Below are 25,069 nucleotides of genomic sequence, written 5' to 3'. Positions count from 1 at the left end.
TTCTGTTTACAAAATAATTGTACTTTTGGACACATTGCAAATATTGTTTGCTGTTTAATTATGGATGCATGACTTTCCGAGTTTCTGACAAGATTTGATGACTAAGAAAATTATAAAAGAATTAAAAATGGTGTTTCATAATGTCAGTCAAGTTTGTATTATTCAAATGTAGTTTAAATTTTTTGTATGCTAAAATTCATCTGCTGTGCTTGTTTTAAAAAGTTGTAAATGTAATTTGAGATACTTTTTTGACAATATTTTACCATTGTTGTTATTCCACAATATAGTTTTTTCAGTATTAGTGATTTAACTTTCACAAACATATTTTTTTTTAAAAATTCTAATAAAATTAAAATAAATGAATAAAGAGTGAGTGTATAATGTTAATTGTTATTATTACCATTATTTCTTTCTTCTTTACAGGCACTAAGAATAACTTTACAATGTATTGAATCACATGCAAATAAATATGGCCGTTACATTATACCACAATTATCATTTTCAGCTGATTTTTACATACGGGTTATAGTCAAAGTTTACACATCTCCAGCTATGTGTAAAAGAACTACAAGGTATACTTTCTACTAATCAGTAATATTATGTTACTATATACAAGTCGATAAGGCAAAGTTCATATTTGTGGAGGACCTCAGCACTGTTGTTTTGTTTGGCTATAGACAGAGATGGAGATGTAACACAACAGTACAATCTAGGCTTAGTCCTACTGAACAATGGAGATGCTTTGAATGGATTTTATTAATCCGTTTTAAACAAGAAATGTTGTCCGTTTAAAATAGATTACTGTATTTTCTTTCTGATTACAGTAATAACACAAAAATATTAATTTACATTACTATATTCATAAATGAAATAAATTTAACTTGCATTTAATTACAATAATTTAATTAAGTAAATGTTTTCAGTAAAGCGGTATCATAGTTCGCAGCATTATATTCAAAGCCGATAGTAATAATTTGGACATGTGGCCTACAGAATTTTAACAAGTTTGATGTAGTTGTTGAATAAAAAATAAAATAATATTTTTATATTAATTTACTAAATAATTAAATGATCAATACAGTCCTTAAACAGTTTTGTCTGCGATTTCCGTAGAACTATCTTCTGTGATAAGGCTAATAACCCTCAACTTCTGAGCTTGACTCGGTTTCACTTCCACCGGAATTAATTTCCAATTCGTGTTCACTACCGTATGTCTCATCATTGTCCATTCCTATATTTATAATTATGCTTTTAATCGCATCTTCCATTAACGCATCTGTTTTCCAGTAAGAATCCATTGTCTCCTGAACTTTTGACATATCTTTTCTAGTCTTCTACAGTAATTGACAAAATTGCATAATGGCTCTCAGTTCTGTTAATGACATGTGGGACATATTGCGGTCTCAATTTTCTTTTTAACTAGATTCCAAATAAATTCAATTGGGTTAAAATCTGGGTGGTAAGGTGGCTAAACACTGTAATTCCTTTGTTATTTAGTATTTTATCTGATTCATATTGTGGTTCTGGGTGTTTTAGTTCGACAGTTTCTAAAAGTTCTTTTTTTGTTAGATCTGAGTGATAGTTAATTTAATATTTTTGGTCCCATTCTTGAATATATTTTTTCAATGAATTGGATGACGTAGGTTTATGTTTTTGTTTATTACGGTAAGCTACGTTATCTATGACTAAAATTCAATTTGTTGGTAGTCATGGGATAACTTACTTTTCAATATTCTTGAAAAAATTTTCATTTTTCATCTCTTTATGATAATCTTTTGTTTTACTCTTATATGTTGTTTTAATCATATATTAAAAAAGCAGCATCTATGAATCCCTTGTCCTCACCCACATAAGCCACAATTAAATGGCAACTATTATTAACAAAAACACTTGGTACACTATCACTTTGTAAGCACTGTTTATAATGTGTGTTTCATCAAAGTTAAGTTTAATCTTAGTTTCATCAAAGTTAAGTTTAATCTAAGTTTCATCAAAGTATATGACTGGTCTCTTTTGCTCAGAAGTTGCATTTTTTCTTGGGTGCCTAAGAGAAAAATGCACAATTCACTTCCTGAATTGAAAACCTATAGATTTTATTATTTTCCTTAGTGTTTCCGTAATAATGATAAAATTCAGTTCCTCATGACAAAAGTTGTGTAATTTTCATGCAATAGGTATTTTCTTATAGAATTTGGAATATTTAAGAAATTCTCTTCTAATACACAACTGTTGAAATCTATTTCATATTTATTATGAGGAGTATATTAACCACTAGCCTCTGCTTTGTATCCAATTTTCCTGATGTCAGTTACTTAGACCAGCTTAAGTTTAGCATTTTACAAGCACATTCCACTGCTTTCACAAGAGGCACCAATAATCCATCTTTTTCTTTATCTGTAAACTAAGTAATTTTAAATGCAAGATGACATGCTTGACTTCGAAGAGGTTTTCCGCACTCACTTGACATCTTAACACGACTACTTTTAGTAACAGTTAGAGTTTCCAATGGAGAGAGCAGAGAATTTTTTTTTTATTTGTATTAAAATGTCTACAGATTTAATAATGCTACATACTACACGTGTATTTTAAACCTTTAACCCATAATTCTATGACTTCCGCATAGAGAGAGTCTTTGGCTTACTAAATGCAAAAGATTCGCTCTTATTATTGTATTAATATCTTAGTATCGATATTATGATGATCACTTCATCATAATATCATTACTTAAACCAAAACAATTGATGAAAGAAATTTTTACTTTATTTTTTGCATATCCTTTTTTTAGTACGATATATTTTCATCATGGTTATGTTTTAAAGTACATTGACCAAGAAAACAATTGCTCTTATTACAAAATAACAGGACAAAAGATAGAATTCATGATTTATACAAAAATAGCTGTAATTAAACAGAAGAAAAACTGATGTTTTATTTTTAAATATTGAAATTAAAATGATGTCAGTTAATTCATTAATATGAATAAAGTCTAATAAATAATATAATGTTATGTAATACTATCATTATATGCATCTGCATCCATACACACAGACAATAATGTTTAAAACAGCAATCTAATATCATGGCAGAAGTCGCAATTACTTTACTAGTACTACTAAAATGTGACTACACAGTAGTAGTTCATTAACTCTCCAAATATGTACCTCACCTTGTCGACTAGTGTATTATACCTTTTTAAATATAGTTGTTGAATCCCATTAATGACAATTTTACAGTAATAATGCAAAAAAGTAGTTTGTAGGACTTTCTAACATCCAAATAAGCCATGTTTTTATTTTATTAAAACCTAGTGTTTTATTTTATTAAAATTTGATTTTAGATCTAAAATTCAAAATAAATGTTTTTAATTTAAAATTACTTACTAATTTAATGAAAATATAACCTTATAAGTATTTATTTTGTAATTTCTTTAGGTTTAATTATTAAGATAACTTTACAGTACAGTTAAATGAATTATTTTTTATGTAAGAACTTTATAATTGTTTTGAAAAAAATTATAAAAATATTTTCTATAGACTTAGAATGACATGAATTTAATTGTGTTACCATTAGTCAAATTTTACAAATTACTAGTCAGATTTACAAATCTGAATAGTTTTTCTTACTATTCAAAAATTAAATCCTTAATTTACCTCTCTTGTTCTTTAAAAATAACTATGAAAAATATTACATATTTTTTATTTAATTGTGAATATTTCTAAGTCAGATAAAATAATCTTAAAAATCAAAAGAATTTACCTGCTAAAATAATTTAATCTCAGGTAATTAACACCCAATTTTACATAAAACATTATGCGCTGTAAAATTATTATTTCTATTGTAATATACATTTATAACATTATTTTATATTTTACATAGTTTAACACTACTAGTATAATCACAGAGTAATGAGATAAACAGCTTAAAACAGATGAAACAAAGGATTTCAAAATATAAAAGTTTTGTTTAAAAGGTAAGTTAATTCTCAAAATTCTTATAAGGATGTTAAAAATTATATTTTTAAAAGTTTGGTTGAATTCAGGATTTTAAATAGATCTTATAATTTACCATGTTTTTAGACTTCTATAAAAGTTTGCAGACATTTAAATAATATGCATATTTGATATGTAACTAAGAAAATATAATAAAGATAAAAATAAATGATAAAAAGAAAAATTATTATTACTTTTTTTTCTAGCAAATTATCAATGATATATCAGTGTGTTGGATGCCAGTCATTTTATTACTGGCCTCTTGGTTTAACAGAAAACTGTAATAATTCAATAAAATATCATTTACCACGTGGACCACCAGTTAGTCAAGAATGTCCACATTGTGGCAGTCTATATTATGTAAGTACATGCAAAAATTATACATTTGCATTTTGAATTTTTTTTAGTAAATTATTATCTGAAAAATACAATTCATAAAAGATGTGGATAAAATCTCATCGATGCAGTATTTAAAATTTAAAAAAAAAAATTAAGATAGACATATTTTAACTTCATTTTATAATGAATAAACTTAAAAAATACGTACTTCAAAAACACATTAAAAAATAATTTTATTTAATTTTTTAAATATAGATTTTTTGAAGCTGGCACCAGATTAAAGACGAGTAACTACTAATTACTTGCTAACATTTAATCTTTTATGTAGTTATTTAAAACCATAACTTTTTTAATGACTGAATCAAATATGTTTTGAAAATGTATATCATAACATTTTCAATCACTCTTAATGCCATTTTTAGTGACTGGTGCCACCTTTTTCACCTTGGTGTCATCTGATGCTGGTGGTTTTTTGAGTTAGGTATACATGTTTGAACGTGGTTGAAAAGTGAATTAGATTTAAATGCGTCTGTTCATTTAGTGTATCATTGTGCGTTTTTATACACATGTTTATATATATATATATATATATATATATATATATATATATTACAAAATATTACAGTGTTTCATTTTTTGGGGGTATGTGTAAAGTATCAAGGTTGTTCTATGAGACTTTTGAACCTGCTATGGAGATTTAAGTGTTGGTTCTATATTTGTGTTACAAGCTCCACCTTGTTTGATAATTATAGAACATTGTGCATTTGGAACAGTTAGGTATTCCAGAGCATTGTGTTTGTTTCTGTCAGAATTTTTTTTTTATATTGATATAAAGACCACATTATATCTAAATATTTTATATCTGTGCGTTGTTCTCTGAGATTTTATTTATATGATTATTTTTTTGTTTGCCTTTGTTTTTATTTACATTATGTAGGAGTGATTCAGTAAGTGTGCTAGATATTTTATAGTGTCAAGTTCTTCTAAGTAGTCTTCAGAGGATATGGTTTTGTTAGTTAAGACAGTGAATCACTTTATCACCAACATCAAAAAGTCAAAATTTAAAAAAACAATGTAATGGTATTTCTTTTTGTAGTAAATTTTTTCATCAATTTTTTAAAAGCATATTTTATTTAAAATTTACTGATTCTATTTAAAATGTGTAGGTCTACAAAGGCTAATGTAAAACGTGAAGGTTTTACAAGCCAGGTGTGTATGCGTGAAAAATAATCTTGAAAAGATAATATTTTTTACTGTATTGCAAGTAAACTATAGTTACTAGTCATTATTCTGATTTAGCTTTAATTCTATCAACACCTTTTGAAAATAAAATTATGTAAATCTGGATTTTATACAACTTTTATTTAAAAATTTTTTTACTGCATAATTTTAGATATTAAAAACTTGAAAACCTATTGATTACATACCGTTTTGGCACTGCATTTTAAAGCAACATGATAGATAATTGACTCAAAACTGACAAAAAGTATTTCTTCATTGGCATTGATGTATTGTGTAGTTCAAACAACTATCTGCTTTGTTTATTTCTGTATGAAGTAAGTCGTATGACTACTGAAGTAAGTCATACGACTTACTTCATACAGAACTAAATTTTTTTACATAAAATTGTTTTATTTTATCAACATAAGCCAAAACTTGCTTATAAAAACAAAATTTGCTGATGATATATTAATTCTAGCTGAGAATAAAAAGGATTTAGAAGAAACAATGAATGGCATGGATGAAGTCCTACGCAAGAACTACTGCATGAAAATAAACAAAAACAAAACGAAAGTAATGAAATTTAGTAGAGATAACAAAGATGGACCACTGAATGTGAAAATAGTTGGAGAAAAGATTATGGAGGTAGAAGAATTTTGTTTTTTGGGAAGTAGAATTACTAAAGATGGATGAAGCAGAAGCGATATAAAATGCCGAATAGCCCAGGCGAAACGAGCCTTCAGTCAGAAATATAATTTGTTTACATCAAAAATTAATTTAAATGTCAGGAAAACATTTGTAAGTAAATGTTTGGAGCGTTGCTTTATATGGAAGTGAAACTTGGACGATCGGAGTATCTGAGAAGAAAAGATTAGAAGCTTTTGAACTGTGGTGCTATAGGAGAATGTTAAAAATCAGATGGGTGGAGGTGTTGCGGCAAATATATGAAGAAAGAAGCATTTGGAAAAATATAGCTAAAAAAAGAGACAGACTTATAGGCCACATATTAAGGCATCCTGGAATAGTTGCTTTAATATTGAAGGAACAGGTAGAAGGAAAGAATTGTGTAGGCAGGCACGTTTGGAATATGTAAAACAAATTGTTAGGGTTGTAGGATTTAGGGGGTATACCGAAATGAAATGACTAGCACTAGATAAGGAATCTTGGAGAGCTGCATCAAACCAGTCAAATGACTGAAGACAAAAAAAAAGCCAAAACATAAACTGGATAAGTATGATATTAACAGTTTTAGCATATTAAATGAGAAATATGCATTTGAAAACAATATGTTTCAGTGTGGGAGGTAAGTAATTCGTGTGAATGAAATTAAGGAATATAATTTTAAACTAATAGTCTTGTATATTTGTAGAAAGTGGATCTTTCATCATAATTTTCCAAAATGGTGGGAAAAGCTCTAACTTGTTTGGTTCATATTTAAGCGTTTTATATATAAAAGTATAAGAAATATCTATGTAAAAAAATCCTGAATATCATTTTTTTCTCTAAAATTGCTAATTTCACCAGATTTATATACTAATTTTATTAAACTATATTTTATTTATACTTTTATTGTTTTTTAATAGCAAGGTGGACCTATCTGGAATGGATCATTACACAATATAACATTTGTAGAAAAATTGTTGTTTCAAATATGTGAACAAGAATTTAACACAGAGAAAAGAATGGAAGGAATGCTTGAACTTATTAGAGAAGAACTTGTTGGAACTGTTTTGTATTATACGATCGATTCACTTTGCTCAAAAGTTCATTGTGAAGTTGTTCCACGCAATAAATTTGTGTAAGGATCTCATTTTAGTAAATAGTTTAGCAAAAATTTTGCGAGCCGCAGACTATAGTTATACTTCTTAAATTAATTTTCATTTTTCCTTTACGATTAAAGTATTTGACTGAGATTATAAAAAAAGCAATAAGTGAAAAAATTGAAAATTAATTTAACAAATTTAATTATACATATGAAATAAACAAACTAAAAAAAATGTATGCTTATAAATTATTGGAAATACTGACTTCTATTTAAATGTTTCTATATTTTTGTAAAATAACTATCAAAAAAAGATTAATATATTACATTTTTAATGTAGAACACCTACCATTCATGCAATCATAGTGTTCGATATGAGACTGACTACACACATAATTTGTAGTTAATTTTCATGTGTTTTAACTTAATTTATAGGAATAACCACTTATTCTACACCGCATAGAGCTTTACTTTGCTCTATATAGAGCAATAGTGGAGGTCTTTACATTTCACATTTGGAGATATCTACCGCTCTCAAGATCTCTAATAGGCCTATATGAAGGAAATATAAAATGTTAAAATATAATATAAAATGCAACTATTTTATCCATTTTTTTTTTCAACTATATACTATGTGAAAAATAAAATACCAAAATGATATGTAATAGTGAAAGCAATAATCTAATATTAATTACAAGAAAATTGTTGTGCTTTTTCAGAATTGACATTTTGTAGTTAATGCATTAAGCTTTTAGAGTATTGATAACTACAACAATACACTTAAGTAGATCATTGAGTAAATGAAGTATTTCTATGTATACTGCTCATAATGGAGGATATTGTGTATTGTATGTTATTAATTCCCTAGCTGTATCATTGAATGAGGTGGATCACCCAGACCATGGTGTACTATTTTTACTGTAAATGTTTAACAACTGGTATATTTTTATTTATGAAATATCAATTTTAGTTTTAGCATAGAACAATATGAACTCAAAAAAAAATTGAGGAAAAATCCTCCTCTAGGTTGACGCTTACAAGTTTAAAGATACAGCCAATATGTTAAATTATTATTTAAATTAACATTCCTTTATTTTTCTCTACTGCAATATATGAAGGAGGTTTAATGTTGTAGTTAGTGATCTGTGCAAACTTTGTTTTTACCCATCTGTACTTTAAACAGTTTGGTCAGTCATTAACTCTTATTGTTTGTAGAATATCAAAAGAGATTTGAAATTGTTTAATTTTGCTCGTAGTTATCAAAAAGTAAGGTATAATAATAATAATTTACTTTTTTAATGTTAGTGAAATTTCCACTGCCAAAAATCTATGTTATTTTTGTTAAAATTAAAGATGTTTAATTTTTTACTTGGTCATTGATGCAGAGTAGCTGGACTGAAGTTGCAGCTGTATCAGAGGGGTATCTGTTGAGAGACAGACTAAGGAATGATTCCTGAAAGAGGGTACTCTTTCAGTAGTTGTTAAGGGCGTAGGCTAGAAGGACTTAAACAGCTACATCAGCATTATTCAATCTTCTGAGTACTGCGCAGCTGAAAGCAATGGAAAACTACAGTTATCTTTTTCCAAGAAAATGTAGTTCTCTGCATTTTCATGTAAGAAAGATGGAGGCGCCTTCCTTGGTAAAATATTCCATAGGTAAACTACTCTCTCGTCTGGATATCCAGGTGGGGACTACTAAGGAAAGGGTCACCAGAAAATTAAAAAATAACATTCTACGAGTCGGAGCGTGGAATGTTAGAAGTCTAACAAAAGGTTAGTAGGTTAGAAAATTTAAAGAGGGAAATGGATAGGTTAAATGTAGATGTAGGAATTAGAGAGGTTCGATGGAAAGAAGAAAACAATTTTTGGTGAGGTGATTTTAGAATAATTAATTCAGCTTCAAGTAAAGGGCAAGCAGGAGTAGGTTTCTTTAATGAACAAGAAAAGAGGGAAGAGAATAGAGTTTTTCAAAATGCATAGTGATAGAATCATTGTAACAAGGATAAAATCATGACCTAAGCCAACAACAATTGTTAATTGTATATAATTGTTAATTGTATATGCTTACAAGTGCCTATGATGAAGATGATGAGGTAGAGTGTGTATACGAAGAAATTGAAAAAGAAATTAAACACATAAAAGGGGATGAAAATTTAATAATAGCTGGAGATTGGAATACAAGCATTGGAAAAGGCAAGGAAGGAAATATTGTGGGTGAATACAGGTGGGCAAAAGGAATGAAATAGGGGACCAACTCATTGAGTTTGCACAAAGTATAATTTAGTAATTGCCAATACCCAATTTAAAAATCATAATAGAAGAATATACTGATGGAAAAAGCCAGATGATAGTGCAAGGTATCAGATAGATTACATCATAGTTAAACAAAGATTTAGAAATCAACTTGTCGACTGCAAAGCTTATCCTGGAGCAGACATTGATAATGACCATAATTGAGTGATAATGAAATATAGATTGGGATTTAAAAACCTGAAGAAAAAGTGTCAGATGAATCAGTAGAATTTAGAGAAGCTTGAGAAAGAGGAAGTAAAGTAGATTTTTGAGAAGGATATCACAAGAGGTCTGAGTAAAAAGATAAGGTAGAAAATGTAGAAGGACAATGGGAGAATGTTAAAAAGGAAATTCTAAAATCAGCAGAAGTGAACTTAGGCAGAACGAAGAGAACAGGTAGAAAACCTTGGATAACAAAGGAGAACTGATGGATGAATATAGAAAGTATAAGAATGTTAGTGATGAAGAAGGTAAAAGGAATTACCCACAATTAACAAATACTATAAACAGGAAGTGCAAATTAGCAAAAGAAGAGTGTTCAGAAGTGGAAAGAGAAATAATCATTGGTAAAGTAAATGGAGCATACAAGAAAGTTAAGGAGAATTTTGTGGCATGTAAATTAAAATCTAATGTGTTAAACAAAGATGGTACACCAATTTATAATATGAAAAAAAAAAGGTTGATAGGTGGATGGAATATAGTGGAGTTCTGTGGAGGAAATGAATTAGAAACTAGTGTTATAGAGGAAGAAGAGGAGGTCGAAGAGGATGTAAAGGGAGATACAATACTGAGATCTGAATTTAAGAGAGCATTAAAGGTTTAAATGGCAGAAAGATTCCTGGGATAGACGAGATACCTGCAGAATTACTGTGCAGTGCAGGTGAGGAAATGATAGATAATACAAACTGGTGTGTAATATTTACGAAAAAGGGGAAGTTCCATCAGACTTCAAAAGAGTGTTATTATCATGATATCAAAGAAAGCAGGAGCAGATAAATATGAAGAATACAGAACAATTAGCTTAACTACTCGTGCATCAAAAATCTTAACAAGTATTCTGTATAGAAGAATTTAGAGGAGAGTGGAAGAAGTGTTAGGAGAAGACCAATTTATTTTCAGGAAAGTATAGGGACAAAGGAAACAATTTTAGCACTCAAATTAATAGTAGAAGGAAGATAAAGAAAAACAAACCAACATACATTTGTAGACTTAGAAAAGGCATTTTATAATGTAGACTGGAATAAAATGTTCAGCATTTAAAAAAATGTAGGGTTCAAGTATAGAGATAGAAGACCAATTACTAACATTTACAGGAACCAGGTCTAGTGGTGAATGCATCTTCCCAAATCAGCTGATTTAGAAGTTCAGAGTTCCAGCATTCAAGTCCTAGTAAAGTCAGTTATTTTTCACGGATTTGAATACTAGATCGTGGATACTGGTGTTCTTTGGTGGTTGGATATCAATTAACCACATATCTCAGGAATGGTCGAACTGAGACTGTACAAGACTACACTTCATTTACACTCATATCATTCTCATTCATCCTCTGAAGTATTATCTGAAAGGTAATTACCGGAGGCTAAACAGGGAAAAGAAAGAAAGTACAGTATGAATGAATCAGGTTCTTTTAACAACTGTGGCAAACTAGGCTCTGAATACTAACTTGTGGGAGTTAAATAATACATGTGAATGAAATAAAGGAGTACAATTTTAAACTAATCCTTCACCCTTCCTTTTAAACTAATTATAGTTTTGTATATAAGTAGGAAAAGGTGGACCTTTGATCATAATTTTCCAAAATCGTGGGAAAAGTTCCAACTTGTCTGGTTCGTATTCTATGTTTCATACATAAAAGTATGAAAATAGCTGTGTAAAAAATCCTTGTTAACATTATTTTTTCTCTAAACTATTACTTTGACCAGATTTATATACTAATTTTATTAAATTGTATTTTATTTGTACTTCTATTGTTTTTTAATAGTAAGGTGGAACCTATCTGGAGTGGATCACTACACAGTGTTGTTATATAGTATTAATTTAGCCATTATAATAGCAGTGGATGAAAATGATTTGCCTAATCAGTGTGACTGTAATGACAGGATTATCTTATTTCATTATACAGTCAACCACTGAAACAAATAACTTACAAAAATTAACCATAATTATGCTGTACTGTAGCTAGAAGTAATAACATTAAAATAATTATTACATTAAGAAGATAAAGATAATACTTTTTCTATGGCTGAATTATAATATTTTAATTAGCTGCTGGAATCTATACCATAATGAGGGTCATTATGAAACAGATTTTCATTTATGATACAGGAGTTCAACCAATCTAAAGCCTACTCTTTTCAACTACTGTCCAATCAGAAATGGGTATTGTTTAACGTATCTGCTGTTTTTTTACTTTGATTTTAATTCTATTTAGTAGTTAGCAAGCAGAAGTTAATTTGAAAGTACAATAGGTAACTAAGTTCATATAGTTATACAGCTTATCCTTTTCTTTATTACTTTGGATTCTAAGGAAGAAATGTCTTTAATGCTGACCAGTGTTAAAGAAAAGGCAAAACTTATTACTAATAAACTATTGCCCCTGAAATGTATTGTTTAATATATTTTTTGAAAAATTTCAAAAAGATGTTCCTTGAAAAATATATTCTTCTACCATTAATTTAAATCAATAATCCCAATATTTTCTCAGCTGTAGAAAAATATGGTATGCATCTCTCTAAAATGGCCATTAATGAACTGTTGTGATGTTTACGACACTTGCCAAGGCTCATTTCATAACTTACTTTGTACTTGTCCATTAATGACTATCATTATAGGCTTGTTACATAATGTACTATTGTAATACATAAGTTTCTTGTTCATATTTTTAAAATTATTTTATAATCAAGCAGATTTTAAAATTAGAAAATTGTATGCTTCCAACAAAAAAAAATAATAGTTTATGTTTTACTTTTAATAATCAATCTTCTTAAGATAATAAAATATATTTTTAATTCTTTTAATATAAACCATCTAGGACAGAATATTAAGTTAAGATATATCTTACCTTAATTTACCATGTAGTACTTTTGTGGGATCCCGCATCCTGTATGATTGAATTCATTTTATCAAAATAAAATCAATTGAATATAACCCATGAAAGTACTATCATGATAAATTAAGGCAAGGTATTTCTTAATCTCAATATTCTGTATTAGGTGGTTTATATTTATAAAATTTAAAATATAATTTATTAGTACAAAAGAATATGAATCTTACAAAAATTAATTTCCATAATAATAATAATAAATACATTTTTTTGAACATTATGAATGTAAAATTAATTTTTAATAAATGCATAACTTAGATATAATTTTATATTTTTTGAAGTGATCAGTCACTTGCTTTTGTTTTTATTTTGTTCCAAAATATTAGTGTTTAAAATTGCGGTTACAAATTCTGAAGACCACTTGTCTTATAACATTGCATTATCTTGTCCTATCAAATTTTTACATTGTCTAAAGTTATTCTTTGTTGCAGTAAAGTTATTATCTTTGTTGTAGTAAAGTTCATTTATATTAATTTTTAATGTCATATAATTTTTCATTGCAGTAATAAAATTATGTTATTAATTTGTTTTTAGGTCAGCATTACTACATGCTGGTTACAAAGTTACATTATCGCATGCTGCTCCGAATTCAATTAAAACCAATGCACCATCTGGTGTAATTTGGGATATTATAAGGTTTGTCAGACTGTCTTTTAAATATATATAAATTTAGAGTTTAATTAGAAAATTATTACTGATTTAATATCACAATACTCTGTACTTTTGTTACCATTACTCTTTTATTAATTTAGTAATGCTATAAATAAAAAAAAATACTATTTCTATCTTTACTTAATAATTGAGATAATATTACATTATTTTTACCATGTAAACAGTAAACAAAGAGGTAAAAAAATTACCAACTTTGGTCACACAGATTATTTCATGTATTTGCTGTTTGTATTATTTCAATTCTAGTTTAATTTTCTTCTTTTTAACATGATGTTTATTTTACTTAATGTCTGAAAACAGTATTGTTAAAATAGGCAGAAGGTTTTTAACAGTGAGTCATTGCTGCTGATAAAGTGTGACAGTGAACTATTAAAATTTAATTTATTAAACTATTTAAAGCAAGCAATAGTTTTACTAACCAATTTGAGATTTATTTATTTGTAACAAAATGATTAACATAAAATTTGTAACAATCTTTTCAGATGTTGGGTTAAAGATCATCCTGTGAATCCTAAAAGATTATCTCAAGGATCAGTTGCTGAAAAACTTTTAAGTACTATTCCGAGATTGCAGGCTAATTTTGATTTACATCCAGAAGTTATGCCAAGAAATAAAAGAAAATTATTACGTTATCAACAGAACCCACAACCATTTTGGGGACCAGGAACACGTGATAAAACGAAGTATTATTATTTTTATTTAATATGTTTTTTAAATTATAAATTAGTTTTAAAAAAATACTTTATACATTTTTGGTAAGAAAAAGTATTGTAATGTTGAGATTATTCTTTTGTTTCTACTTTCTAATGATTTTGATAGTTTCAGTGTATAAAACAGTTAATTGGTTTTAATTTTTGGCTGTTTATATAAACAGCTAAAAAGGTTTTTTTTATGCATTGCATTCACATAATTATAAAAAATGAGAATACCATGATCCCATGCTAGGTTTACTAAGGAAGGTGATTTCGCAGTGCATTCTTCATTGAGGTAAATGTGTGGTTTCATATCAATGTACCTTATATGTTAAAGTGTATATCTAAACATATTACTCCAGAAATTTTTTTTGTAAGTTTTTTTATAGCTTACAACATCTTTTGCATCTAAAATGCCATAATTCTCTTGCGGTCATCTCATTAATGACATCCTCTGTACTCTTTCAATAATGTTATAATTACATCCATCTACTGCCTAAGAACATGCTGCACTTGAGAAACACTACAACTTCTAAGCACATCCATCTCAAGACTGCAATTTTTGATACATTTTTCTTGATTAAGCTCTAAGTCTCTGACCCATGCAGAGATATATTCTCAACCACACTCTGATAAATCCTCTTATTAGTACTGGTACTCTTATTCCTTTACTGCACCATAAACTCTTCAGATATTGAATCACTTGTTTCCCTTTATTTATCTTATTCATAATATCTGTATCATATCATTTGATTACTAAATATTGATCCCAAATTCCTGAACTCCTTTGAACACCTTATTACACCACTTTCAAATTTGATATTTTTCTTCTTGCCACCCTGAAAAAATACTTCTATTTATCCATACTCGTTTCTAGATCCCACTTTGGTATTTTTTGGAAAGTTTTTTCATTGTACATTTAACATCTCCCTGCATGCTGCTATGACCATCTGATCATTGCAAAGTCCTTTGTTTAGAAAATAGTCATCAATACCCACAGAATACTTCCTCCAACAATCTTGCAGAAACTTGGTAAGATAGATTTAAAATAATAAGCAAAAAAGGAACATTCCTGTAGTAGTCCTTTTGTAGCTGAAAATTGGACTGAAACTCTGTTTCATGATCATTTTTAGCTTCATAATGTGTCTGGGAATAACGTTTAGCATCTGGATGAATACACAGCCTCTTCTAACACACTTCCTTTTTATATCTGATTGCCTTTTGCACACATCATCACTCCACCATTAAGATTTTCTTAGCATGCTTCTTCCTGATACTCAAGTGCTTTATAGGCAGCTGCTTCATGAATATACATCTAGTTCACTATATTTATTCAGAGGGTTCAGTATATTATTCATTTATTGAATTCTCCTGTCCTCTAGCTAGCATCATACTCAGTGTTAATTTATGCTAAAAAGAAATAGATTCATTTTTCAAAATATGTAAAATACATTTTGTATTTGCTAACTCCATTAAATCTGTGTCATAATTACATCCTATTTTGACTTCCTATTCTTTGAATATTTGATATATATTTTAGCTTAGAACAAAAAATGGTCACAACCACACTTCATTTCCCTGAAGTTCTCTTACATCATCTATTTTAATACATGAGCTTTGTGTAAGAATAATATAGTCAGTTATGGATTTTAACTGTTTAACTAGTTGAGACCACTCAAATTACAAACTTATAAGCTTAAATTACAGCATTTCAAGTTTATATTAATCTGTGCTTGAAATGTCCATTCATAATGCTCTAAAAATCACCTATTACTCTTTTACTACTATATATTAATTCTGCCTTCTCCGTGTGGAAACTACCTTGCCTCTCTTTAACCCAGTTCTGGTATTAAATTTCCCAAACATTAAAAGTTTGGTGCAAGCACAAATATTAAGTGCATTAGTAAAAGCTCTTTCAAAATCATCCTTAAGTTTAAGATTTTATTGTCATTTGGGAATTATCAAATACAGCAATCAAAACAATACCTTGATCTCAAAGTTATATCTACTTACAACAAATTAACTCTTACATATTCCCAATTCTTAATATATATTCTATATTTTTTATGCGTAGCTATGGAAATTCAGCTTTTCATCCTGGCATCCTTACTCACTCAGAAAAATCAAAACATGGATGTTTTGATCTTTCACTTCAATACCATTGCCCTTCTTTTTGTCTCCAGTAGAATGTCTAACAACTTCTTCATATTTGGTTGATATTGCCTGAATGTTCCACATCTCATCTATTTATCTGAATTTTTTCCCTGAAAAACTTCCCTATTCTAAGGCTTGATGTGGTGATCTCAAGTTGAAATAATTTCCCAAGCACAAAGGACTGACTGTAGCAAGGTAGATGAGGAGTGGGGTTGTTGCCCCCTGTTTAAGATGTGCCTAATTTTATTTCGCTCTAGTTCTTCTATCTTTCCCCACTGTTGGAAATTCTTCCTTCTCCACTGTTGATAAATTTTTACCTAGTAACTCTAGGTAGGGGCCCTGACTGGGTGCTACTATTTGGACCCAGGTTTTTCAATGAGATTGTTACTCTTGTCTACATTTCACCATCATCTTGAACGATGGAATTGATCTTGCAGTGATATAAACATTTTTAATAAAAATGTGATTAAAATAATTCAGTTTTTAAAATTAAATTCAAACTAATTGCTCATATCCTAATTCTTTGTAGTATTCTTGATGAAATTATTTTAGCTATTATAAAATTATTATAAGTTTAGTATTTATGTAACCATCTACTTTCAGATTTTTTATTTCGTATATAATTTTAAGAGGAAGGTAAACATCTTGGAGATTAAATTTAACTTGTAGGACATCAAAATGTATTGTTACATTTAGTATCCAAACAATACATCAGTTTCCAGTCCAGGTCATACCAGACTAAGAATCTTTAAACTAGTAGAAATTTCTTCATAATTATCTTTTAAAACTACCATTGGGCACCCATTTGTATACGCACAATACAACAAATAAATGCTATTAACCTTTTTTAATATTTTATACCGATAACTTAAATTAATTTTTATATGGCAGATCCATTCTTTATATTTGGTAAAACAATTGAGTATTATATAAAGTTCAAAAGTAATATATAATGTTAATTGATAAAAATAGTTTTATAAAATTATCTTTTTATAATTCTTTTTTTCAGTTCTTCAGATGAAAAGATGAGTAAAAGTTATACAAATCAAAATAAAAAACATAAAAGGGCAAATATTGAAAGAGAAAAGGCTCGAATGAAAGCTGCAATTAATTCAAAGAATATTGATATTATTGAAGTTGTAACGTTAACTGATGATGATGATGATAATAATGATGTTGACATCAATATCAATGATGTCAATACAAAAAATGAGAGTGATAATATTAAGAAAAATGATGTCAGCAGTGATAATAGTAATAAAAATGAAAAAATGGAAACAGAGTCCATAAATGAAAGTGAATCAATTGATGTTACCGATAGTTTAGATGACAGTAAAATAAATAATGATAGAACTGTTGAGGATAACAATTTAAGTACTGATAATGATGTAAGTGATAATGAACATATGGTCTCAAATGAAGATGATGATAATGAAAATATGGTCTCTAATGAAAATGATGATAATGAAAATATGGTTTCTAATAAAAATATGGTTTCTAATCAAAATGATAATGAAAATATGGTTTCTAATGAAAATGATGATAATGAAAATATGGTTTCTAATGAAAATGATGATAATGAAAATATGGTTTCTAATGAAAATGATGATAATGAAAATATGGTTTCTAATGAAAATGATGATAATAAAAATAATGGTGAACCAGATAAAGAAAGTAAATCATGCGTAGAAGGTGATAAAACTGATATTAATAATGACTAACAAAAACAATGAAAACCGTAATAATTGTTTAGAAAACAAATATTGAAAATACTGGCTCTGCTACACTAGAAGTCTAATATGTATCTCCCTTTATAAAAGTTATTTATAAATGAAAATATTATCATTTGTTATTAATTAATGTATTTTAATATTGCTATTGATATAATAGCAATAAAATAATTCAAGGACTTCAAATCAGAGGACCAAAGATGATAAATATTAATTTCATAACCAAATGAATGGTTTAATTAAGTAACTGATAATTTTGTTATTAAAGTTAAATATATTTAGAAAATTAGATTAGTGATTTAGTTATTTTATCTTTGAAGCTGGAAAAACTCCAGATTTTGTTTAGATGATTGTCATGAAACCTTTTTGTTTTTCTGTTTTCAGAAATTCTTGCCATTGTGTAAAAATATTATTTTTATGTTCTGACATATTTTCAGTAGTCCTGAATAGAAAAAGTAATAATTAATTATTTATATTTTATTAAAATAATAGATATGTATTAGTTCAATGACGATGTGAACCTAAAATTTCAACTCTGGGATTAATTTTACGTAACTGACAAAAGCCCATACATATTTCTTTATGTAATTAAGAGAACTTAATTTAAATCGGTAGTGAAAAATAATTTCTCATTCATAAGAAACTTTTATGGGGTGGTGAGACAATAAAAACATTAATTATGATTTTTATACCATAGTTTTATGGTATTTATATTTTGATGAATTAACATGACCCTTTCTTAATGAAAATATTAGGTATATAGTATAATAATGCAAATCAAGTTATGAGAAGCTAAATCTCTTTTATTAAAAAAAAAATTATTTTTCTTTCTACAAACAAATTATTGGAAGTTGGAAAAGTAATAACTAAAACCATATTAAATGGTTTTATTGTACATCAGTCAAATTCTGAAGGTAATTTCTACTCTATGAAAAGCATCTGTTGGGCCTAAAGGGTCCATAATTTACTACTCATCAATTTTTAAATTTGAATTATAAGTTTCTGACTCATCATAATCAGTATTTTTATCATAAAAGATCGTCAATAACTCACATGAGAACTTTTATGGGCACCATTGTTTATTTGTAACACCAATGTAAAGTCTACAATTTCTGTAGAGGTTATGAGTCGGGTCAAAATTCTTCTAATGAGAAGTATATTCTCTAAGGAAATGAAAATATTTGGAAATACTTAACTAAGAATAATTCAAAATATGTGAGTACAGCAATATACCACTGTCTTCAAGACAGATAAAGTATTTTAACAAAAGAATCTACTGAACAAGGGGGATTAAATTAAGAAGCAGCATAAAGATCAATTGGTCTTAAATTTCAATGTTCTACCCTCTGTAACCGTCAGCTATATTTTCTGGCTGGAGATTGCTAAAAATAACATACAGGAACTGAAAAACATATTGGTTAAAGCCGGGCATTCTGAAATGTAAAAAACTTTTCCTTTTAGAATTTTAGACTTGCCCAAAAATTTTGGTTTTGAACAAGAATAAATTTTTTTATACATTTTTTAAAGAATTTAAAACAAAAAAGTATTTGTTTCACAGATTACCACTAATTTTGTCCAAATTTGATTGTAACATCATTATTAAAAAATTTATGAATTCGCATTCATTTTACTGAATTGAAATTTTAAGTAGATTACATTAATATTACTCTCACTGTCATGTATCTTTGAAAATGGGTGGAAAGTGCTGGTCAATCCGTCCTGTAAATATCTCTTTGAAACTTATAAGGGAGTTTAACATTATACATTTCTGATAAAGTTAATGTTTTAAAAATTAATTTAGTGAAATTGTGCTGGACATGCCTCTATGTATATTTTGATCTCTAGCTTAAAAATATGTGATATAATATTTATTTGTGTGAGAATTTTTTTAATCTTTTTGTAATTTTTTTGCAACAATTAATATTACAATTTAATGTAGTATTTATATTAAAAAAATTTATGGATGCTTTAAAAAAATAATAGAAACAATATATGTTGGATATATCTTTAGCCCAAGAAAAAAAAAGTGGTTTCTTGTTAGTATGAAAGCGGGGGAATTAAATTATTAAACATACTTTTAAGTGTAATTAAAGGGATCTGAGAAAAAGAATACATGCCATGAAGGAAAATGTGTCCGTTGTCAAAAATCGTATGTTCTTTTGGTTTGTCTCATTGAATATAATATTGGATCATACTTTATTAAGAACTTCACGGAGAGAATTAATTTTTTTAATGTTCGCCAAAATTTGTATATTTTTATGACATCACATGGATGTATGTTTTCATTAACTTTTTAAAAGTTGTGTTCATTGTATTTTTTTATATGAGCATTTTTGTAATATAAAGTAAAATCTGATGATTTATTTTTGGAAATCCAACATACCATATGCTGGACCAGTAGCATATTCAAAGCGTTGTAAATATCATTAAATTTATTACGGATGTTTTTTCTGTATATTTCATTTACCCACATTTTTTTTTAATATATTATAAATAATCAAGTATTTACAACTTGTGTGTTTGCATGTATGTAAATCTACGCAACAACTATTAAAAAACCATTTTGATATAATAGAAGTCATGCTATTCAATAATGTAATTACTTCTCTCCTTGAATAATGTAAGTGATTCTCTGCGAAAGATTATAAAAAAAATATGCTGAGTCAGTGATGTTATTGTAATATGAGATTGTTCAATTCTAAAACAGATATCTAATTTTCTAGTTATTTGTCATAGTTTATACTTTTAATATTCCTGATGGGAAGAGGCTTGATATACTTGTTAATATTGTTCATTTCAAGATAAGATTGTATTGCTATTTTGTTTGATTTTCCTTTTACTACTATATTATAAAAACCTTTTAAATAAATGTTATATAATTTAAGTAGGAGGATGGGTCACACTACTGTACATAAATGCCAACACATTAAATAAAGATGTATTTTCTTTAGTAAGTCTTTCAGTTATTTTTCTGAAAATTTCAAGAATTTTTTGACAATATTAATTTGGCTTAAGTTGTTTACTTGTAATTTTTTAATTTCATTTATTAAGTATAGTAAGATGAAGAGTTTTACAAATATCATTACTTATAAATAAAACTTTTAAATGTATTAATTTCATAAAGTGTTGTTTTTATATGATTAATAATAACAGTTTTGAAGGAAAATTAAATACAATATTATATAAATTATCAGTTTATAGAAACTGATATTTCCTGTTTTTCTTATTGTATAAAAGTCACATGTTTTAATAATTTTTATTTTCTTTTAATTAATTTAGAATGGTTTCTATATTAGAATAATGTATTGTTATATTTAAACCAATTTTATATACTTGCATTTTATAATAAAAATACTTATAGATTATAAAGTTTTCTTTTTCTTTTGATTAATATGTTTTTTGTTAGCAAAATAATTTTTGTTCATCTTAATATTCAGTTTTGCATAAAACTGCCAATAAAAATTGGATTTCTTATTTATTTTTATTTATCTCATTATCCTTATTCAAGTTTAAAAATGTTCATTTTACTCCAATGTGGTCAATCCATAAAATATGTCAGATTTGTTTTAATATAGTAATAATAATTTGCTTTATTATTTTACTGATTTCACAGTATAGAAATCTATAGTAAATTATAGGGAAGTATTACAATGAGTAAAAATTTTGTGTACCTAAGTTTTTCCATTTTTCCAAGTTTTGAGGTCCATCTATGAAATACTCAAATATACAATTCTGCACACTTGTGTAAGTGTGTGTCTTTAATTTTGCTTAACTTGTAACAGGTAAATCATGAAATTACACAATGTATTTTATGAAATTTTGTAGGGTTACTCATGTATATAAGGCACTGTTGCTACTAAATTTTTATGAATTGTGATATGGGGGGGGGGATATTTCCTCTTTTACCTGTGACTATTATTTTGAAAAGCTATATTTGAAAAGATTTCATTACAATACTGTGGGTTATCAGGCCAGTTTTCTTTATAATGAGAACAAATAGTATTCTATGATAAAAATAAGATTAAATTAATACGACTATTTTTCTTTGTCCCATAATTTTTTTAAAGGTGGCAAGTATCTAAGAAGTTATGGATAAAATATTTGTTTCTTTGTAGAATAAATTTACTGTTTATTTACTGCCAAAAAGGCAAATAGAAAATGAATATTTTTTTTTGAAACTTTTTCATTTTACATTTGATAATTTTTAACCAATTTTGGCTTGAAACAAAAAGAAATTATGTGAAAACATTTTGATGCAGAAATAAAATAAATTTTTCACACAACTGAAACAAATCGCGATAATTACTATGTGAAAATCTTTAGAGCCTTTGTGGTTATGGGAAAATCTACCAAAACAAGTCAACCTCCCCAAGTACAGTTGAGTAACACCAATGGTATGTGTAAGAATAATAATAAAATCTAAAATAAACTGATTGTAAGTTACTTACCTTCAAGAACACCAAGAAATATCCTTTATGACAACATAATCTACAGATGAATTTTTGCCAAAAAGTGACCCATCACACAGCTACCAAACTGTCAGCTTTTCAAGCTGTAAAAGGAAAAGGTTTCAACTTGCAACACTAATAATATCTATTATAACAAATTAACATATCTGTTATAAAATTATAACCTGTTTGGACCAATGTAATTTTTTCAATGAATAGTAAATTAGAAGGACCAGTTTAAATTAGAAGTTTGTACCATACAATGCAGTTTTTCAGGAATTATTCAAAGGAACTTAAACTTGTGAAAGCTTGCTGTTGATTATTTCACAAGTTCCTTGGACCAATAATGGTGCTGCGAAACCATCAGATGTAGGGATTTGTTATTTTTTGATTCATTGTGAGCAAATTTAGCACAAAATTATAACAGTTGAATTCCAGCACTTCAGATTCAAACCAAAGGCATAACTTGGTATTATAAGCTGTGATGTAAACACAAAGTGAATCCAAATGTGAAAAACATCAAAACAGTAGAGAAACACAAAATGTACAGGACAAACTTCACGGAAGTATAGTGAGGCAACATTTGGATTCAAATTTTGTGCAGTTTCAATGATGGTTACATTTCATGGATGACTTTCTCATGTAGGTCCTCAGTTTTACAAATGGCTCCTGGTTGTAGTTAACCAACAGTACGTAAATGACACAAAATAATTATAAATAAATAAATATAAATGTAGCTTAATGAAAAAAATAACAGATTGTTTAAAACGTACGTTTTTCTAAAATTGTTAATTAGAGGCCAATGCCATATTTATTTTGGAATTAAATACCATTTTTAATGAATTTTAATATTTTGGCTACTATATTAGATACAAATATATTTTTTAAAAGGCACTTTGGTTTGTGAGGATTAAAAACTTTGTGAGATCTTTAAATAATATTAATGATTTAACAAAGTTAAATAATATAACTATAGATAAAAACTTATTAAGTCATTTAATGTAATATTTGGATGTCCCAGATTTTACTTATCTCATCGTAATCGTAAAGATATTGTGATTGTGGGCGATTTCAGTTCTAAGAATGTGATGTGGGGAGGCAATACCATTGATACGAGGGGAAGATACCTTGAGTAAGTGATGGCCAAGTTGGGCCTCGCTTGCCTCAATAATGGTGAGTTCCCGACTTTGGTTCAGAGCAGAGGGACCTCTTATATAGATGTTACTTTTGTCTCGCCACAATTGACGGCCGTGATAGGACTTTGGGAAGTACTTCATGAAGAGACACTTAGTGATTTTCTTTGAGCTGGGTGATTTTCATAAGGGGTGTATCACCACTGATGCCTTGAATAGGGTTGTATCTGTTAGACCAGATGGCCAGCGGAACCTGGAGGACAAGAGCCATCCCAGCGATAGTGTTGTATCCAATGCCTTCAACTTGCTGCTGTTCAGGTAGGTCCTCCAGGAGCTTAAGCAAAGAGTGAGACCATATGTCCTACGGTTAGTGCAGGGTTATTTCTATGGTAGATCTGTGATTGCATGTGTGGAAGGAGTTCCGTTAGAGGTACAGATGGAGGCAGAAGTGCCCCAGGGGTCCGTTGTGGAACATCGCCTATGACGGGCTTTTGCGGTTGGAGTACCTGGATGGTGTGTATCCAACTGGATTTGCAGATGATCTTTCGCTAGTTGTTAACGCCAAGACGGAAGAGGAGGTCATGTCGAAAATGAATAGGGCCATTGATATGGCAGAGGAGTAGTCGAGGTTGAGGAGCCTCTCCCTTGCTGTGGAGAAGACATAGCTTATTGTCATGGCAGGGAGAAGGAGAATGGATAGAATAACACTCACAGCTTCGACATTCTGCCTGTGCCAAAGGTAAAGTATCTTGGAGTCTGGCTCGACAACAAAGGAAGTTTTCACCCTCACATAGTCAAGGCTGCCAGTAAGGGTAGTAAGACAGTAGCTGCTGTCTCAAGATTGATGGGAAGGATTGGAGGACCTACCTCGTCAAAATGAAGAGTGTTGGTGGCGGTGGCTAGGTCCGTCATCCTTTATGCAGTTCCTGCCTGGAGTAGGGACTTGGGAACGCAGGTGGTCAGGACTAAGATTTTGACTTTCCAGCGAACACTTGTGATTGGAGTCTCCCGGGCATATAGAACAGTCTCAACAGAGGCAGTCTTGGTGATTTTGGCTTTACCGCCATTAAATCTAGTCACAGAGGAGGTTGTGGCGAGATCTTTGGATGTGCCAAAGAGCCAGGCAAAAAGGGAAACTCTTGAAAAGTGACAGGTTAGGTGGGACAGATTATCAAACAGGAGGTGAACCAAGCATCTTATTCCGCAGATTGGGCCATGACTGTTGAGAAGATATGGTGAGTTAGCATTTGAAATCACCCAAGTGTTATATGGCCATGGTTCTTTTAATAACTATCTTTATGAGCAGAAAAGAAGGAGGTCAGATGCTTGTTTGTACTGTGAGCAGTGACACAGTGGAGCATACATACAGTGTTCCACCGTGTCAGATGGGAAGGGGTGAGGCATGATTGCCATTATTGGTGTTTTGACACCTGAGAATTTAGTGGAGGCGAAACTGGAACAACATTAGCAAGATACTCATTAACATCATGAGGAAAAAAAGCTCAGGAAGAGGTGAAAGATGACACTGATGAAC

The 25,069-nt window shown here is 28.8% G+C and overlaps 2 protein-coding genes across 3 annotated transcripts in view; one reads left to right on the top strand and one right to left on the bottom strand.

The window, feature by feature from the left end:
* Positions 1-20,904, top strand: part of Trm1 (tRNA methyltransferase 1) — a 29,227-nt gene extending 8,323 nt beyond the window's left edge. Inside the window, exons 5-10 of the mRNA XM_075374585.1 lie at positions 424-572; positions 4,196-4,349; positions 7,133-7,347; positions 13,241-13,342; positions 13,861-14,061; positions 17,234-20,904. Of these exons, the coding sequence (XP_075230700.1) occupies positions 424-572; positions 4,196-4,349; positions 7,133-7,347; positions 13,241-13,342; positions 13,861-14,061; positions 17,234-17,945 (1,533 nt within the window). The 3' untranslated portion in view covers positions 17,946-20,904. The remainder of the gene's footprint in view (positions 1-423; positions 573-4,195; positions 4,350-7,132; positions 7,348-13,240; positions 13,343-13,860; positions 14,062-17,233) is intronic.
* A 1,494-nt stretch (positions 20,905-22,398) lies between these two features.
* inc (BTB/POZ domain-containing protein inc) overlaps positions 22,399-25,069 on the bottom strand; it is a 59,437-nt gene continuing 56,766 nt past the window's right edge. For both annotated transcript variants that reach the window (XM_075374389.1, XM_075374392.1), the window contains one exon: positions 22,399-22,506. The gene's annotated coding sequence lies outside the window, so the exon portion shown is untranslated. The remainder of the gene's footprint in view (positions 22,507-25,069) is intronic.

This window comes from Lycorma delicatula, chromosome 9 (assembly GCF_047948215.1).
Source record: "Lycorma delicatula isolate Av1 chromosome 9, ASM4794821v1, whole genome shotgun sequence".
In the NCBI taxonomy this organism is placed as follows: Eukaryota; Metazoa; Arthropoda; class Insecta; order Hemiptera; family Fulgoridae; genus Lycorma; species Lycorma delicatula.
Note: the sequence above shows the minus strand (reverse complement) of the source record. Positions and strands in the feature narration are given on the sequence as shown.